This window comes from Pseudophryne corroboree, chromosome 1 (genome assembly GCF_028390025.1).
Source record: "Pseudophryne corroboree isolate aPseCor3 chromosome 1, aPseCor3.hap2, whole genome shotgun sequence".
NCBI classification, from domain to species: domain Eukaryota; kingdom Metazoa; phylum Chordata; class Amphibia; order Anura; family Myobatrachidae; genus Pseudophryne; species Pseudophryne corroboree.
In genome coordinates this window covers 529,941,997-529,962,140 of record NC_086444.1, presented here as the reverse complement: position 1 = coordinate 529,962,140, position 20,144 = coordinate 529,941,997, and the positions used below count along the sequence as shown (strand labels likewise).

Below are 20,144 nucleotides of genomic sequence, written 5' to 3'. Positions count from 1 at the left end.
TGATCTTTGTCAGTAATTGCAGAAACAAATCATTTTTTATTTTTCTGGCTTTTACATTTGTCTCTCCTCTAATGACAATGCTGTCCAGACATTCCAGCAAGACACTGTGACAGAATATCTTTGTTTGTCTAATGTAAATATTAAGAGAATAATATAAAGATTATTCATGCTTTAGGATATAACCTAGCTTCTGTAAGGCCTAATGCACACTGAGTAAAGCAATTGCATTTTACCAAGTATGCATTTAGCCATCTCCAGTCATTGCACATAGTAAATAGCCAGAGCACCTGTCTGGATAGAAATCGATCCCTATGATAAATAAGGCCACTCTACTCACTAAAGAACAGAGCAGGTATAGGAGACACATTCAACACTGAAATAAATCAATAGCAATGGTACTATAGCATCAATGGCAGGCATTATCTGAGTCTACTGTGCTTTGGATGCAATCACTGCACTGGCAGTATAAGTCTCCATGCAAAAAGAAGTTACTGTTTTTGACAACCAGCTTGGAGGCATGATCTAGTGGTGGACCTTATATAAGCAGGGCTTATGTCTGATTGGAGGCATGGTCAGTCTTAGATTTACAGAAGAATTACAGGTGCAGGTGGTCCAGGCAGCGCGCATGGCTCACGTCAGGCTGCAGAGCTTTACCTCTGACATCACGTCAAGCTGCGCAGTGCACACAGCCAGGGGCAGGGGAAGCCGGGCAGCATCTGAGCTGTCTGCTGAAGATGCTCAACACTACTCAGCATTGAAAAAAAGCAGTTGGTGGTTAATCCCCAAATCCCTAGGATTGGAAGCTCCAATCCCAGGATTCAATTTAGGCCAAAATCCTGTTATCCCGCCTATCCCAATCCTGGGATTGGTCACCCTAATGGTGATGCACAGATGTATCCTCATACACCTTTGCTGCAGTCATACCAAACAGGTTCTCCTGCCGCTCATCCTCCTGCCGCGCCAGGTCCCGTGAGACTCTGCTAGCGTTGGGCGTCTTTTTAAAAAAAAAATTGTTGTTGTTGCCAAAAATAGATCTTAGTCGCAAAGACTAGAATGCACCAGGGGAACGTGCTGATTTATTTAATATGCAACACTTATGTATCTATCTGATTTAGGGGTCTATTCATGAAAAAGTGAAAAGTGTGGAGAAGTGAGCCATTGAAGAAGTTGCCCATGGCAACCGATCAGCATTGAAGTAACATTTATAATTTGTGTACTATATAATGGTATGGAGAAGCTGATTGGTAGCCATGGGCAACTTCTCCAAAGGCGCGCGTCTCCACTCTTTTCACTGCTTTATGAATAGACCCCTGAATCTCTGAATATGTATATGAAGTGCTATGATGCAGCGACTGTTGTGCTTCATATACAGATACACAGATATACATCAAATTAATGAGTACAGTCTCCGGGTGTATCCTAGCTGAATTGCTCTTTGACTAAGACATCTATTCGGCGAAATATGACACCTGACGCTAGCAAACTTGTACGGGACCCAGCACCTCACTCGCGCTGTGCATCTTGCGGGGTGTATTGAGGCTAGATATATGAGGATGGATCTGTATAAGGATGCACCAATAGGTATTACATTGTGCACAGGCTCTAAGAGTGTGACTCTCAATCCTTGCATATTCTGCCACAAGGGAAGGAGTTTGAAGGCAATTTGCATAAACTCCCAGACAGGCAACTATCTTTCGCTTTTGTGAGTTTAAGGTTGAAAAACAGAGTTTAAGGTTGAAAAACAATAGGTATTGCAAGAAAAAAAAACCTTATAGATAAGTGGCAAATGACAAAGAAAGTGAGCAACAAAAATGAGGTAGGGCTGAATAAATGTAGATTTGTTTTTTGCACTTTATTTTATGTTAGACTTGTATTTAGCAGTCCTTTTAGTAACGGTAAACCTATTAGTGCGAGGAGCACCACGTCCGCTAAAAGGTGAATTTCCAGCTCCTGGCATTGTGAAGCTCATGTAACAAGATGCTCCAGCCCAGCACTGCAGGCAGAGAATTCAGAAGAATAATAACATTGATAAACTGCACTGCTTGCTGCCACCCTCCAGCAACCAAAACATTCAATCCCATTACTTCAGTAATTCAATACATTTACTGTATTGCCAGTAAAGTGCCTTACTATGCCAGGAATATTTTCACAAATAATCAGCATGAGAATAACTGTTCTTTAAAGCTACATAGTTTTCTTTAATGTTCTATTGATTAAAGGATAAGTGTGTTGTTTACATGTACAATAACTCACAGGGTGATTTTTATTACAAACCAATTATACATTATATATAGAAAAAATCATTAACCTGCTATTGATTAGATAACATGCAAACAACAAAACCAACGTAAGGTTTATTTTGTGAACAAACAGCTTGAGTAAAAAATAATATGCCAATCAATGTTTTTTCAATCTATACTTACTTTTAAAACATCAGAACTACTGTAAATATAACTGGGGTGAGTCTAAGGGCAGCGCTATTATTTGTCGCATGTTTACAATATGTACAGCACACTCACTGCCTGTGGTAAAGCACGTGATGCACCATTTACAGTAATAACAAGGCATTGTGGGAGGTCCATTGGCACAATTTTACATTTGTTATAAGGGAGTCACGTGACATGTAAATTCATGCACAATTGCAACCAACCAGTTACTTGCTCGCTGAATCTCTAGAGTGGGTTCAAATATGCTTGATTTTAGAGCAAGAGTTGACAGCCCATGAAGAGGATAAAATAGCACTTGATATTCTATAGTCTGCCTCATACAAAGTGCAGTGTATGTAATACTTCAGGCATATACCGGGCTACTGGAAACCCCTCTTGCATTTGCCTATGCAGTGCTTGTTTATACCTTCATTTGACAATATATTTACCCTCTATTATCACATATTTAGTACCAACAGCTTGGTACTGGCTTACAGATCCCTTGAGACTATGCTAGTGTCAGGCGTCTTTTTTGCCAAGTCACACACAGAAATACAAGTTTACAAGGCAAGGCAAAAAAGACGACAACGGGGTTGCACGGGATCTGTCAGTTCACTCTCACCAAGCATATCTATTGAGGCTAGATGTAGGAGGACACATCTGTATCTTATCTGCAAGTAGTTAAAACTAATACCGCATTCAGATCGCAAACCCGGGTTGAACCCGGCTTTTGTACCCAGGTCCGAGCAGGCTCAGACCCTTTCACATTGCAGTTTCGACCTGGGTTATTCCTGGGTTGGTGCCTTTCACACTGAACCTGGGTCAATCATATTAAACACTGTGATGTGATTTAAAATTGACTTTTCTGGCTCACATTGATGAGGTTTCAACGGAAATAAAAGGAGGGGCTGAGGACTGCTCTCAGCAGACACATACACAGCCAATCAGTGTGGTAAAGCCACGTAAAATGCTGGAATCTGTGGTTTTCCCTTTATAATAAAACCCAGCGGATGATTTTACTGTAGATTTTTCCTTGCAGCTTCTGAGACTGTGACATAAAATCTTTGCTACGCACAAGCTTGCTGGACCTAACTGAACAGGTCCAAGCCGGCAATAAGTTCATTAGATATGCCCCTAAATGTTGGGAGCCATTGTTTGTCTCTTTCCCTTATATATAAGTGTAACAGTGAGATCATGTATCAGCCTGATAGTTTGTATAAACTAAACCTACTGGCCAGTATGTTATTTTTGTGGAAACTATTAACTTTTCTGATTCTAACCCAAATACATTTAGTGCCAGCATTCAGTCTGCATAAATAATGTTACTTAAAAAATCTTTCGAGACTTGGAAGTAATCCTCCTTTAATAGCTATTTGAAAGAAATATGAAACTATCACAAACAGAAAAGAACGCTTGACATTTGTAATACAAGGACTTCTGATGGATCATTACAACGAGCCCCACATTCAGTTATTTGTTGTGTGTTTTTTACAGGCATACCAGGAAGTGACTACATCAATTCCAATTACATTGATGGTTACAGAAAACAAAATGCCTATATAGCAACACAAGGGCCTCTTCCAGAAACCTTCGGAGATTTCTGGAGAATGATGTGGGAGCAACGCAGTGCCACAGTTGTAATGATGACAAAGCTGGAAGAGAGATCAAGGGTTAGTATATAGAAATATATATATATATATATATATATATATATATATTGTGTTTTAACTGTCATATATGCAAAATCCAAGATTCTTTGGGAAATCTTAATATCAGTAATAGAGAAGTCTGATGAAATCAAACCGAGATGTATTCCCTCATCAGTGTGTCTTATGTAAGCTGTTTTCTTCACTAGTTCTCTTTATTAGTGTGTGCTACAGTATGTTAAGCTGTTGTTGAATTATTTCTCTTTTTTTTTAATAGTGTTTTTATGTAGGAAATCATGATTCAGATAGTGTTTGCTTGTATATGGATTGGACTATTCATGGTTAAAAGGCCTAATTCAGTATGGAAGTTATCAGCCATGTGATCGCATAGTGATGATTTTGTGTACACGCAGGAGTAGCACTAATGCAAATGCCTCTGCCTGATTGACGGTCAGAGGTGTTTGCAGGAGGCATTACGGGATCGCTGTGACAAAAACGGGTTTGGGCCAGGAACATTTTTCGAAGCAGCTACGTGACGTCACATGAGGCCGTTGTGATGGAAAACATCCCTAATTCAGCAATTGAATTGCGATTGCATCGCTGCCGGGAATTTGCATGCTGGGCGGCCTTGCCCTGTGCTGGGCGGTCCCAAGCATGCGATCGTAAGCAGTTGCAGTTTTGCTAAATTAGCAAAACTGCAACTGATGCTGAGTAAGGTCCAAAATACAATGGGCCTAATTCAGACCTGATCCTAGATGTGCTAAATTTAGCACATTTACGATCAGTCACACAGACATACGGGGGGACGCCCAGCACAGGGCTAGTCCACCCCGCATGTCAGGCCCGACCCCCCTGCACAAGTACAAAAGCATCACATGGCGGCGATGCTTCTATACTCCATGAGTAGCTCCCTACCAGAGCAGATCCTGCGCGCTGGCAGGGAGCTACTCATCGCTGTTCGGATCGCAGCGGCTGCGTGTGACGTCATGCAGGTGCCGCGGCCCTCCCCCCGCACAGTCCAGGTATGCCTGCATTGCCCGGACCACGCCCATAAAATGGCGGCCAAACGCCGCTGGCCCGCCCCTCCTGCCCAGCGAACGCCTCTACCTGTCAATCAGGCAGAGGCGATTGCAGGGCTGAGATGGCCGTCGGCTGTCTGGCATGCGCCGGTGCACTGAGGCGCTTACGCAGTTCAGGCCTGATCATCTGCTGTGTGAAAATCAGGTCTGAATTAGGCCCAATAGCGGCACACAGATGACAATTAATCATTTTTTAAGTGATTCCTCATTTGGATGTGGGAGTGTTGCGGATTAAGCTTATTTGTGATTTGGGTTCTTTATTCACAGCCACCAAGGCCAGATCAGCCTCACAGTGGCACATTACTTTGTGAGAATATTTGGAGGTTGCTAGGGGAGCAATATAGTCCACGAATGTTTGCACAGATGATGTATATTGTGTCTAGTTTCCCTGCCTAGCTGTACATCTAAGTACATGATTTGGACTGTTCATGAAGTGAAAAAATACAACATTCTCGTATCCGTTTATACTGAAATTATTTGGAAATATAAGCAGGTTGATCCATATAGAAGGACTTGGAATAGTAATCTCTCTCTTCAAATGGAAGGATTGGTTGAGTTACATTACTTATGAATGGCTGGGGAAGGGTCAGCTGGAATAGAAAGTACTCTGCCAATATTCAGATTAATTTATCTAATCAGCCAGGTAGAAGCCACTTGGCCGTATTGAATAAATAATAAGGGGATATACATCCCGAGAGTACAATGTTGCAGAACAAAGGTTTGTAAACACAGATCCCACACTCTACTAGTGTCCGTTTATGCTTTACCCTCTTACTACTGGGAGTCCTTGATGTGCAACACCATGCCTTCTTTAAGATTGACAAAAGGTGGGCTATTAGGGCAAATAGCATTCTCCCATAAGCAGTTAGCACACAGATGCTAGAAGCACACAGTGTCGGTAAATAGTTGTTGTGCCCTCCTTCTTGAACCCATGAAGCAACACAGCACTGTGGGTGGTAGGTATGCCTGGGTGGTCTTCAGGTTGCCGGCCTCCCTGTGACCACCATACCGGCACCGGAATCCAGCGGTCGGGATACTGGTCGCCGGGACCCCGACTGCCGGCAAACCATACTACACTCGTATGTCTAACATGAGCTACTTAACCTACACTAAACAAATATGATTATGACTGTGTTTAGTCAGAACTAATGATAAATGGATGAAACCACTGCAAACTATTTTATGATTGCTGTAACTGGAAGTTCATTTACTCAGTTTTTCATTTTTTGATCTTATTTTTACTTTTTTTTCATCTATTCCCTGATGTTAGAGTTAAAGAGACAGATTGCCAAAATTAAAAACTTATGGCAGAGGACCCATATGGGATCCCGCCGTACGGAATGCCGGCTGTCAATATACTGACAGCGGCATCCCGTCTGCCACAATGCCGGCAGCGGGGCAAACGCATCCAGCCCTTTGCAGGCTTGCTGCGGGCATGGTGGCTCGCTTCATCCACAACAGGTTCTATTCTCCTTCTATGGGTGTCATGGACACTCATAGAGGGAGAATCACCTCCCTCACCGGTATTCCGGCAGCGGCATTGTACCGCTGTCGGGATTTCGGCAGCGGTATTATGACCACCAGAATACCAACAATCGGTATTTAAAACGCATACCCATGGCAGATTTTCCTGCCCACCTCCATGGTAAAATCCTGCAGCCATAGCTTCAAATTTATTTGCTCCCTTTGCTTGTAACAAAAGTATTATTTCCAGTTCAAGTATCTCTGTCATTTTATTATTGATTGGTTATTTTTTTTAACTCACAAAATAAAATAAAACTAAAGAGTACATTAATCTCATCACACATTAATCAAGGTGAAAGACAGCCGTGTAAGCCTCATTCCATTACAAGGTCACTTTGCACGTGAGAGACTTTCTCATTACTCTGATTAGTCAGTGTGTAACATTTCCTTTTGTCTTCATCTGTGCTTTAGTTTATGCATTCGTCTCATTCATTTCTACCCTAATGATGGCCATAATTTCAGTTTTAAAGTGTTGAGGTGGTGATGTTCAGATCTATACACATTGCCAGGTATTTGATGTACTTATTTTTGTTATCATTAACCCATCCTAAAAACGTATATATATGTTTCTGTGTGCATCACCTGTACTAGAATGTAGTAGGTGACAGTTTATTATTCTGCTTCTTTCCAAGCATAGGGTGTGTTGTATAGTATGCTGTGTTTCTGCATCCATTGTAGTTTATGTTTATAACAAACCTCTGGATTTGAAAAAGCCCGAATTGCAGGGGCAGATTAATAGAGGAGGGGGCCGGTGTGTAGACTCCATACAGACTTTCTCCTCTCTACGGCACTGTAGACTCCGGCATTGTGCCAGAAACCACTGCACATGCGCAGGTCTCCGGAAACATGGCGGCCGCCATGTTCTGATGACTAATCGGCACGGTGCATGCGCGACTGCCATTCTTCCAGTGATTTCTTTGCCGCAGCTGCAGCGCTGACTTAGGACTCCAGAAAGGTCTACCCATTGTAGATACACCAATGCCAAGTTGGCTCTCTTTCCCAAACAGGGTTTCTCTGTACATTTTCAGGCCCAGAGTAAGAGGCTCTGCTGTGGTCTTGTGTGTGAGGCCCTCAGAAGAGTAGAACAGCATCTCTATCCCACCCTTCACTGTTTTCTATGTGTCCTGGCAATTCCATGTTCCACCCCTGTATGTATTTTTTTCCTCCCATAAAAATAATGGTGATTTGTAAATGTGACAAGCTGTCAGTGTTATAGTGGGAGAGTTTTATGTATTTGCTGTCACCACCCCTCCAGGCTTAGATCTTACCTCTGCCAATGAGCCCACTGTATCTCTGAACATTAGAGCTACTTTTAGTTTCTTTAGATAATGGTTTGTGATGAAAATACTGCTTTTATTGTCATATTCTGTTTTACAAATAAATGTTATGTATTTATTTGCAAGCTTTCTTCAAAAACATTCACATTTTTATTTTTATTGTGCAAGATGAAAACCTGTTCCTGTAGAGTGCAGTGCACTTTATGAAGGAACCGTTTCCATCAAATCTAAGCTTTTACAACGCTAAGGAAATTACCTAGGTAACCAAAGTTTTGTGTGAGGTGAATACAATTTCTATGGTAACACATTGATTGGGAACGTTCATTTGAATTTACAATTATAAAGCTTTTTGTTGTTGGAATACATGTAAATATAGTAGGTGACACTGATAAATTAACATTTTAGAAGCATCTGCAACTGTGAAAGTATTGCTTATATCAAGTATTTCCAATTACTATATTGGAACACGGTTTTGCAAATGAGTACAATGTTTCTATTAATTTAGAGTAATTATGTTGACATTGATCTCTGTTATTCACATTTCCATTGTCTCAGCATGCAGTAGATCACTGGCACGTATTGTGGATAGCTGGATTCCACCTAGGTGGTTATAAATGTATTTTCGGGAGGCAGTCAATTTACCATTCCGACCACCGTCTGGAATCCCCACTTGGGTGGTGGTCCACGCCACCACCCGGGGGGAATATTGGGGGTCATTCCGAGTTGATCACTCGCTGCCGTTTTTCACAGCGCAGTGAACCGGTTACTACTGCTCATACATATGCACCACAATACGCACGCGCGTCGTACCGGTACAAAGCGGATCGTTGCTGGGCGTTGGATTAAACGGAGATGACAGGAAGAAGGCGTTTGTAGGTGTCAACTGACCATTTTCAGGGAGTGTTTGGGAAAACGCAGGCGTGTCCATGCATTTGCAGGGCGGGTGTCTGACATCAATTCTGAGATCAAAAAAAAGTGATTGCAAGGGCTGAGTAAGTCCAGAGCTACTCAGAAACTGCAAAAAACGTTTTTTGTCCCGCTCGGCTGCACACGCGTTCGCACACTTGCAAAGCAAAAATACACTCCCCCATGGGCGGCAACTATGCGTTTGCACGGCTGCTAAAAGTAGCTAGCGAGCTAACAACTCGGAATAACCCCCATAATCCTGTGGCGCCCTAAGGTCGTCACTGGGCTCGAAGTGTGAGCCTGCCCGGGGACATGCTGTGCTCGCTTCCGCTATCCCGGCTGTCGGGATCCTGGTGACGGTCTCCTGACTGCCGGGATATCATACTGATCTCATTTTTTCCAGGTTTTTCTAATAGTTTGTTTCATTGCTATAAACCAGTGTAACCTCTAAGCTGACCAGTCTCAAAATAACAGCTTTTAAAAATTAGTCATTCAGTTCATTAGCTTAACTTTTTGACTTTTTGACAGAGAAGGATTTCCCACCCCATGGCTTCACCATGCGAAGGCAGACAGCCAGGAAGTCCGCACAATGCAAAGGACAGATCTTATCAAAAGAGGTGTTCTTTGCATAAATATTCTCAATTATTCATGCATACAGCATTAATACCCTCCGAGTGTGACACCTAGGTGCTGTCCACACCTCCTAGTGACGCCTCTGCCTCTGACCGACATTCTAACCAACCAGGTGGTTCTCAGATGATAGTTGCTGTGTCTGATGGTGCGTCTTTGTACTCAATCAGCGGATTTGATATGCCACCGGTGGGCGTCGCCAAACAATTCACAGTGGCTGCGGTATTAGCGTATTTTTGCAGATCTGCTTACAAAATCGCAGCGCAATGGGTTTTGCGTGCACATATGAATCAGATCCGTAATAGTGGCTTCAAGGTAACCTTTTTATATGAAAATAAGACATGTAAGATGTATTTGTACATATTGATTACCTTATTTGGCTTCAAAACTTGTATTGTGGTTAAATTATTTTCTCTGTATTCTCATTTATTTTTCAGTTTTGTTAAAATTAATTTTAATGATTTTGGAGTTGTACCAACAGTGTTTTCTGACAAAATAAAACTCTCAATATGTTCTGTAATGTTGGACTGATTAATATGGCAGTAGTCCAGGGAGGTACTCTCACAGCAATATATAGTTATTCTTTGAAGCCTAGACTGTATGGTCATTCTCTAAGTCTAGACTGTCACAGTCTAGCCATGAGGTAACAGGGGAGTCCGGGACTTACCCGTCTGTGCGCTTTGGCAGGTTCTCTCTGGCAGAGGTGCGGGCTGCTGGCAGTGGCGAAGGGTGTGGGCAGGCTGGCAGGGGTCCGTGGATCTCTCTCCCTGGTCTCAGGTGGGAGGTAGGCTGTGTGCTGATCGGCGACACCACCATCTTGGATTACAGTCAGATGACTGCAATAGCCAATCCGCTTAAAGAAAGGTCTGCTGACACGAGGAGCCAATGGGTTAGCAGCTGCTGGTATAAACTTGGAAGCCGGGATGTCATAAATCACCAGTGATATGTCTCACACAGCTTAAACTGTGTCTCCAGTACTTTGTGTTCCACTGCAATCCAAAAACAGATTCCAGAATTCTGTTTGGTGCCTCGTGAGAACCCAGACCGAGTTTTTTGCCACAACCTCCACAAGCTCCCGACAGTCTGTTTCCTGCAGTACGGTTACCTACGGCCTTGCCTGCCACTTTACTCTTACTCATCTTCTGTGCAAGGAAACCATCTTCTGTGTAAGACTTCCAGATTCTCCTTCACCTAACCCGGTTCCCAAATCCACACAGAGCGTGCCATAGACTCGGTGGTAATTTTTTGAAGCTGAGACTCAATGGTTATTCTTTGAAGCCTAGTCTCTGTGGCAAGGAAAGTAATTGTATATCAAAACATCTACATGTGTTCTGCGGCTACCAGCACTGCTTAAAGATGTTTTTAATTAATTACTGACTTCAAAGAGTTTTTTTTAATGCTTTACAGTGGACTCAATATTTTGTGGAACTCTTAGTAGATGACAAGTTAAGGTTGTATTGCAACTGATCATTTGGATTTTGGATTTCTGATTTTTGGTTCTCTAACCAGAGATTCAATGACTACAGTATACTGTATGTATATATTTTACTCTTGTGAGCAGAAATAATTTTTTAGATATAATTCCCTGTTATCATGGTCATATTTAGAGCTTAGAGTGCCCTAGGCATTGTGATATGCCATAGGCTAGTATCTATGGACACGATTTTATTCCCCTCCATCCAACAATTGTTCCTCAATTATTTATGCTGTTGGAAAAGAGTACCACATGTAGCAGAACATACAATAGAAAAGAGAAATTAAAGAAAAAAGTAAATGCAATTAATATAAAAGTAAAAAAGTAAATTAAGAAGTACTTTTATCCTTTTATTGTATTTATTGTTGCTCTGCAAAGTGATACAGTGCTGTGCATGGCCAGATATGGAGAAAAAAGAATATAAAGATAAAATAGGGACATACAAGGTAGACAAATTAATACAGAAGTGAAACCAATGAAGGGTAGTAATGATGCTAACTGTAGTTTCCAATCCAGAGCACAGGGTCATCTTAAGAGATGAAGGGTCTTATGCTCAGCAGCCCCCTCACAGTGCAGTGGAAGCCCCCTGATAACTGGCGGTGGTAGGTTTCAAGTATGTCTGTGCAGAGCCCTAACCCCTGTACATGCTCTCACTATACCATATTTATGGTGATATATTCCGAAAGATGCTGTATACGCAGAAGACTCTGGCACAGTGCCATTACGGGATGGAGACAAAGCGATGAACCTTCTTGGGTGCAAGATGTGTAGCGCAAGGCCCCCTTTGACCCATGGGCCCATGTGCACTACGCACCCTGAACTAAACTGATTGTTGAATAGCCAGCACTATCCACATCAGTTGCACTGTGCATGACTATTGGTTTGATAGCAGGCGGAATGCAGCAAAGTTAAAACTTTGGCCAAACCATCGAAAATGCAGTTTTCAGAGGTTTGTCCGCATTTCTCAAATTCACAATGCTCTGGAATGCGATACATTCCAGAGCTTGGATGCGGATATCGTTGCTCAATAGAAACCTACAGTATGAGTTTCTTTTCACATTTCCCCTGTAAAGTTAAAATTATTTCTCTAATAAATATTTAAATGCCAGCGTTAATATATTCTGCGGGCGCATCTTATTACCATATACGATAAAAGCGCGCTGAACATCACAGCCCTATATCCCTCAAGAGAAAGCAAGCAGTCGCACACATGGTAAGCTGAGGTCCAACGCTCAGAGATGTATATATTTGATATTAAAAGGGTATTGTCACAACTGAGGGCCTGAGCAGACGGGAGGCAGCCTCAGTTGTAGGGGCTGAGATGTAACGGAACCTGGGAGGTTGTATCAGACCCCTAGACATGTAAGTAACATGTAGAATAACTGCCCGAAGGCGTGACCACGACAACCAGGATAAAAGTCAATGATGTTTATTATGACAAACTCCGTAACACAGCAGCAGTAAAAGGAAACATAAAAGTCAACAGAGGATAAATACAATTCCTGGGTACTACAGGGTGGCAAGGGCCACAGGCACTGGTAGTGTGAGACAGTTCTTATAATCTTCTAGTTGGAAAGTCCTTACCAGGCCTGACTGTAGCAATGGAGAGAACCCAGGATCGTACCAGCTGATGTTCCAGGAAAGGCTGGGCTGCTGAAGGTAAAACGGCTGCTGTGGATACTGGCTGGAACCAGACCGTTGTTGGTACGGAGTGGATACTGGCTGGAACCAGTTAAATAATAAACAAACTTGAGAGCGATGAAATAATAATGAAGTTTGGAGTTTGAGAGCGGTGAAATAATAATACCGGTGGAGAGTGGTAAACTGCAGAAAAGGACACCGGCCCTTTAAGAGAAGCTATACACTGCTGGAAGCTGGGCTGGAAGCAGGTGATTGTTTGAGAGCGGTGAAATAATAATACCGGTGGAGAGTGGTAAACTGCAGAAAGGACACCGGCCCTTTAAGAGAAGCTGTACACTGCTGGAAGCTGGGCTGGAAGCAGGTGATTGTTGTAGCTGGAAACAGGTGAGTCCAGAATGGATCGGAGAGTCAGGCTACACCGCAGATGGAATGCTGGTGCGGGTCTCTATAGCAGAAGTCTGGAGACAGGAGCTGGAACCTGGAAGACAACCACAGGAGAGAGACAAACTGGAACTAGGTTAGACAACCAAAGCACTGACGCCTTCCTTGCTCAGGCACAGCATACTTATACCTGCAGCAAGGAAGGGGTTGGCTAGGCAATTATGCAAATCAACAATACAGACAGCAGATTGGTGGAAATAATCAGATGACAAAATCCAAGATGGCTGCGCCCATGCAGACACTTGGAGGGAAGTTTGGTTTGTAATCCATGTGAGAATTGAAACAGTAATGGCGACGCCGGCCACAGGAGACGCCAGACTGACAAGCGCACATTTAACCACGCGGGCACAGCGGAGGCTGCGGCTGATGAAATCACCACTCTGACATTCTGCATGTGGAAACTCAGGAACAGCGGGATCCGGTCCTGGAACGCTGAGCCAGCCTTAGGAGGCATCTGAAGGGTAAGTAATGGCATCCAGATACCCGGATCGTGACACCACCCCCCCCCTTTAGGAGTGGCCCCAGGACACTTCTTAGGCTTTAAAGGAAACTTTGCGTGGAAATTTCGGACCAAGGCAGGAGCATGGACGTCTGAGGCATTGGTCCAAGAGCGTTCTTCAGGACCATAGCCCTTCCAGTCAATGAGGTATTGTAACTGACCGTAACGGAAACGTGACTCCAAAATCTTGGCCACCTCGTACTCGACTCCCCGTTAAGTCTGAACTTTGGGAGCTGGAGGAAGTGCGGAATGAAACCGATTCAGGATCAGCGGTTTCAACAAAGAAACATGAAATGTCCTGGGTATTTTCAAGAAGGATGGTAACTGTAACCTGTAGGCAACAGGATTGATGACTTGTTCAATCTTGAAGGGTCCGATGTAGCGAGGTGCAAATTTCATGCTGGGAACTCTCAACCTCAAATTCTTCGTGGACAGCCACACACGATCACCCACCTTGAGAGCAGGAACCGCTCTACGCTTCCTATCGGCAAACTTCTTATACCTGAATGAGGCTTTAAGCAGGGCTGCGCGGACGTTCCTCCAGTTATTTGAAAACTGACGCAAGGTGACATCCACTGCTGGAACAGAAGTTGCGGGAAGCGGTTGGAATTCTGGAACTTTAGGGTGGAATCCATAATTAATGAAGAATGGTGTAGAAGAAGATGAGGAATGGTATTGATTGTTGTGGCTGAACTCGGCCCAAGGAAGGAGTTGAACCCAGTCATCTTGAGAGGAAGACACATATATACGGAGGAAGGCCTCCAAGTCCTGATTCACCCTCTCGGTTTGACCATTGGTCTGAGGATGGTAAGCCGTGGAAAACTTTAACTTGACTTGGAGGGCTTGACACAAACTTCGCCAAAATTTGGCTACAAATTGTACTCCACGATCCGAGATGATCTCTTCAGGAAGACCGTGAAGTCGGAAGATCTCTTGTATAAACACTTGAGCCAACTTGGAAGCTGACGGAAGACCGGTGAGAGGGATGAAATGTGCCATCTTGGTGAACCGGTCAACTACCACCCAGATGGTATAACTTGTTGCAGATAGGTAGATCGGAAACAAAGTCCATCGACAAATGGGTCCAAGGTCGACGGGGAACAGATAATGGAACCAGTTGCCGCGCACGCGACTGGCGGGAGACTTTGTGTTGGGCACACTTTGGGCAGGAGGCAATAAATTCCATAACGTCCTTCTTCAGAGTTGGCTACCAGTAGGACCTAGAAATAAATTCAAGGGTTTTCTGAATGCCTGTATGTCCAGCAAAACGGGAAGCATGGGCCCAATGCATGAGTTTCTTCCTTAGAACTGGCTTAACAAAACATTTCCCTGGTGGAGGCGTAGAGTCCATCCCTACCGTGGAGAATGCCAACGGATTAATAATAGGATGCTTGTCTGCAGACTCGGACTCATTTTCTTGCTCCCATGAGCGGGAAAGGGCATCGGCCTTACGATTCTGAGAACCCGGACAGAACTGGAGTTTAAAGTCAAACCTAGAAAAGAAAAGTGCCCATCTGGCCTGACGAGGATTCAGACATTGTGCGCCTTTGAGATATAAAAGATTTTTGTGGTCGGTAAGTATGGTGATTGAGTGGGAAGCTCCCTCCAACAGGTATCTCCACTCCTCCAGAGCGAGCTTGATGGCTAGCAACTCCTGATCGCCAATGGCATAGTTGCGCTCAGCTGGGGAGAACTTCCGGGAGAAGAAACTGCAAGGATGTAGATGTCCATCTTTGGCCCTCTGGGATAACACCGCTCCTACTCCAACGGAGGAGGCATCTACCTCTAAGATAAAAGGAGAGTCGGTGTCGGGCTGTTTCAGAACTGGTGCAGAGATGAACCGTTGCTTCAGAAGGTGAAAGGCCTGTGTAGCTTCCTCGGACCACTTGGACGGATTAGCACCTTTCTTGGTTAATGCAGTGATAGGCGCCACGATGGTGGAAAAGTCTCGTATAAATTTTCTATAATAATTGGCGAACCCTAAGAACCTCTGGACCCCTTTGAGGCTTAAGGGTATAGGCCAATTCTGGATTGCTTGGAGTTTCTCAGGATCCATCTCTAGTCCGGAACCGGACACAATGTAACCTAGAAACGGAATGGTTTTAACTTCAAACACACACTTCTCCAATTTACAATAGAGGTGATTGACACGGAGACGGGAAAGAACCTCTTTTACCCAGAAACGATGATCTTCGAGATTATTAGCAAAGATGAGGATGTCGTCTAGATAAACCACGACATGGCGGTACAAGATGTCCCTGAAAATCTCATTCACGAAGTGCTGGAAGACTGCTGGAGCGTTGCTCAATCCGAAGGGCATGACGAGGTACTCATAATGTCCGTCACGGGTGTTAAAGGCGGTCTTCCACTCGTCACCCTCACGGATTCGGATGAGATTGTAGGCACCCCTCAAGTCCAGCTTTGTGAAAATAGTTGCACCACTAACTCTATCAAAGAGCTCGGTAATCAGGGGTAAAGGGTATCGGTTCTTGACGGTAATGTCGTTCAGACCTCTGTAATCGATGCACGGACGCAGACCACCGTCTTTCTTCTTAACGAAGAAGAAGCCTGCGCCGGCTGGAGAAGAAGATGGTCGGATGAAACCCTTCGCCAGGTTCTCTTTGATGTACTCTTCCATGGAGTGTGTCTCAGGCAGAGACAACGGATAAGTTCGGCCTCGCGGTGGAACCTTCCCTGGAATGAGGTCGATTGGGCAGTCCCATTCTCTATGAGGAGGAAGGATATCAGCAGAGGCTTTACTGAACACGTCCGTGAAGTCTTGATATGGAGGAGGCGGAACATCAGATGACCTGGGGAAGGAAGAACAAACAGGAAGAACTTTGGCTAAACAAGTCTCAGCACAGGAGGGACCCCATGCCAATATTTGCGTAGTCGTCCAGTCAATTGATGGGTTGTGGAGACAGAGCCATGGAAGGCCTAAAACCACTGGATGTGTGGCTCTTGGAATCACTAAAAAAGAAATATACTCAGAATGAAGAACTCCCACTCTCAGACGAACTGGAAGAGTCCTTAAGGAAATGACTGCGTCAAAAATCTTGCTGCCATCCACGGCAGTCAAAGAGATGGACGAGGACAGTCTCTCGGTGGGTAGGGACCACCGTTTAACATAAGCTTCGGTTATGAAATTCTCAGCTGCTCCGGAATCAAGGAGGGCAATGACGTTCCTGTAACGTTGAGCAATTTGGAGCGACACTGGGAGGTTACAGTCATGAGGAGATGGAGAGGAGATCATTACTCCTAGCCGGCCCTCTCCTTGGCGAGCTAGGATCTGGAGTTTCCCGGACGTTTGGGACAGGCATTGATAGTGTGCGACGGAGCTGCACAGTAGAGACAGAGAGACTCAGAGAGACGTCTTCGGCGCTCAGCGGGAGATAGACGGGAACGACTAATTTGCATAGGCTCATCCTTGGATGGAGATGGTTGACGAGGAGGAGGAGCAGAAGATTTAGGAGTAGATGATCTTCCTCGCTCGGTTGCTCTCTCTCTGAAACGTAGATCAACCTTCGTGCAAAGAGAAATTAGCTCATCCAACTTAGAGGGCAAGTCTCTGGTAGCTAACTCATCCTTGATGCGTTCTGATAAGCCATGCCAGAATGCAGCATACAGGGCCTCGTCGTTCCATGCCAGTTCGGATGCCAGGATTTTAAACTGTATAAGATACTGTCCCACAGTACGTGTTCCCTGGCGTAAACGGAGAATCTCAGATGAAGCAGATGTTATCCGGCCTGGCTCGTCGAAGATGCGCCTGAATGTAGCTACAAAGTCAGTATAGGAGGATAGCAGGGGATCAGACTTCTCCCATAAAGGTGATGCCCAGTCAAGGGCTGGGCCACTGAGAAGGGAGATGATATAGGCAATTTTGGTACGGTCACTGAAGAAATTGCCAGGTAGAAGCTCAAAGTGGATTTCACATTGATTGAGAAATCCCCTGCAGAACCTTGGAGATCCATCAAATTTTGCTGGCGTTGGAAGATGAAGATGTGGACTGGAAATGGGTAAGGTGGGTGGGGTTACAGCTGGTGTTACTGTAGTGGACGCACCGGACGTGCCAGGTCCACGGAGGGTCGTTTGAATCCCATCCAGCCGTGTAGAGAGATCCTGGAGACAGCGGATGATGTGGCCCTGTGCAGCCTCCTGATGTTCAAGTCGGGCTGCCAGTTCTTGCATCGGCCTGGCCGCTTGATCCTGGTCTCCGGCTGGATTCATTAGGTCAGTGCTTACTGTCACAACTGAGGGCCTGAGCAGACGGGAGGCAGCCTCAGTTGTAGGGGCTGAGATGTAACGGAACCTGGGAGGTTGTATCAGACCCCTAGACATGTAAGTAACATGTAGAATAACTGCCCGAAGGCGTGACCACGACAACCAGGATAAAAGTCAATGATGTTTATTATGACAAACTCCGTAACACAGCAGCAGTAAAAGGAAACATAAAAGTCAACAGAGGATAAATACAATTCCTGGGTACTACAGGGTGGCAAGGGCCACAGGCACTGGTAGTGTGAGACAGTTCTTATAATCTTCTAGTTGGAAAGTCCTTACCAGGCCTGACTGTAGCAATGGAGAGAACCCAGGATCGTACCAGCTGATGTTCCAGGAAAGGCTGGGCTGCTGAAGGTAAAACGGCTGCTGTGGATACTGGCTGGAACCAGACTGTTGTTGGTACGGAGTGGATACTGGCTGGAACCAGTTAAATAATAAACAAACTTGAGAGCGATGAAATAATAATGAAGTTTGGAGTTTGAGAGCGGTGAAATAATAATACCGGTGGAGAGTGGTAAACTGCAGAAAAGGACACCGGCCCTTTAAGAGAAGCTATACACTGCTGGAAGCTGGGCTGGAAGCAGGTGATTGTTTGAGAGCGGTGAAATAATAATACCGGTGGAGAGTGGTAAACTGCAGAAAGGACACCGGCCCTTTAAGAGAAGCTGTACACTGCTGGAAGCTGGGCTGGAAGCAGGTGATTGTTGTAGCTGGAAACAGGTGAGTCCAGAATGGATCGGAGAGTCAGGCTACACCGCAGATGGAATGCTGGTGCGGGTCTCTATAGCAGAAGTCTGGAGACAGGAGCTGGAACCTGGAAGACAACCACAGGAGAGAGACAAACTGGAACTAGGTTAGACAACCAAAGCACTGACGCCTTCCTTGCTCAGGCACAGCATACTTATACCCGCAGCAAGGAAGGGGTTGGCTAGGCAATTATGCAAATCAACAATACAGACAGCAGATTGGTGGAAATAATCAGATGACAAAATCCAAGATGGCTGCGCCCATGCAGACACTTGGAGGGAAGTTTGGTTTGTAATCCATGTGAGAATTGAAACAGTAATGGCGACGCCGGCCACAGGAGACGCCAGACTGACAAGCGCACATTTAACCACGCGGGCACAGCGGAGGCTGCGGCTGATGAAATCACCACTCTGACATTCTGCATGTGGAAACTCAGGAACAGCGGGATCCGGTCCTGGAACGCTGAGCCAGCCTTAGGAGGCATCTGAAGGGTAAGTAATGGCATCCAGATACCCGGATCGTGACAGGTATGCATACAAAATTACTTATGTACAGTATATCATTCAGTTATAATATGTATATATATGGTTACGGAGTTACAATTACACAAGAAGCAGTTGTAGTTACATAAGGATCAGTTACAGTTACAATAGAATCAGTTACAGCCAGCATACTTCACCCTATCCCATGCTCAGTGCACACTCGTCTCCATCTCTCTCTCTCTGCAAGCAACTAATAGAGCTTCCTGGATGAGGGAAAATACCTATATATTGTGTATTGGGGGAGGTACGTGTCTGGGGCTGAGTCTTCTACTATTAGACCAGGGGAGGGAGGTCTCTCAAGAACTCGACAGCTCATAGGTCAGTGTGAGGGCTTTTGTCCTATGATGCAAACACATGTGTCTGCCCCCAGGGTCATGCTGTGAGGGCATTTTCAAGTCTCAGAAAGTCATTTGTATTCATACATTTGGTCATAACTAATTGTTGCAATGTGCTACAATCTACCCATAGCTATCAAATTAACACACACATTTTCCTGATCATTTTGACACTAAGCATGATATGTTTAGCTTGTTCCATTCCAGTAATACATATATATCTGATGTTGCACTCTATTATATAAATACATTATAATGTCTAGTGCTTGACATGTTTTGTCTATGTGTAATTTATGTGTTGTATGAAATATGTGTTGAATATGTCTTTGTGGCTTGTCTATGTGAATGCGTATGCTGCCATATATCGCTGTGCACGCTGCGTGTATGCGCACGCACAGAGACTCATCTGTTTGGAGTTTGTATGTGGTGTGTATGTAATATTTTTGACTTCGACACCCCCCTGAGAGGGATCACATTTCCCCCCCTGGGGGGGATACAATCAGATCCCTCTTTTTGAGAGGGCTGTCCTTTGTGATTTTCTTCAAGCATACGGCATTAATAAACATGCGTGTGATGACTGGTGGGATGTGCAGACGCTGCATCATGCTTCCTGTCTAGTATGCTAAATGCAGGATCATGCTTCTCAACTGCCAAGCACATGGCAGCATACAGCATGGCATAAAAACTTTCAAACTG

The 20,144-nt window shown here is 44.5% G+C and overlaps 1 protein-coding gene across 38 annotated transcripts in view; it reads left to right on the top strand.

The window, feature by feature from the left end:
* Positions 1–20,144, top strand: part of PTPRD (protein tyrosine phosphatase receptor type D) — a 2,362,472-nt gene that overhangs the window by 2,300,281 nt on the left and 42,047 nt on the right. For all 38 annotated transcript variants that reach the window (XM_063914017.1, XM_063914015.1, XM_063914014.1 and 35 more), the window contains one exon: positions 3,921–4,096. In XM_063914017.1, the coding sequence (XP_063770087.1) occupies positions 3,921–4,096 (176 nt within the window). The remainder of the gene's footprint in view (positions 1–3,920; positions 4,097–20,144) is intronic.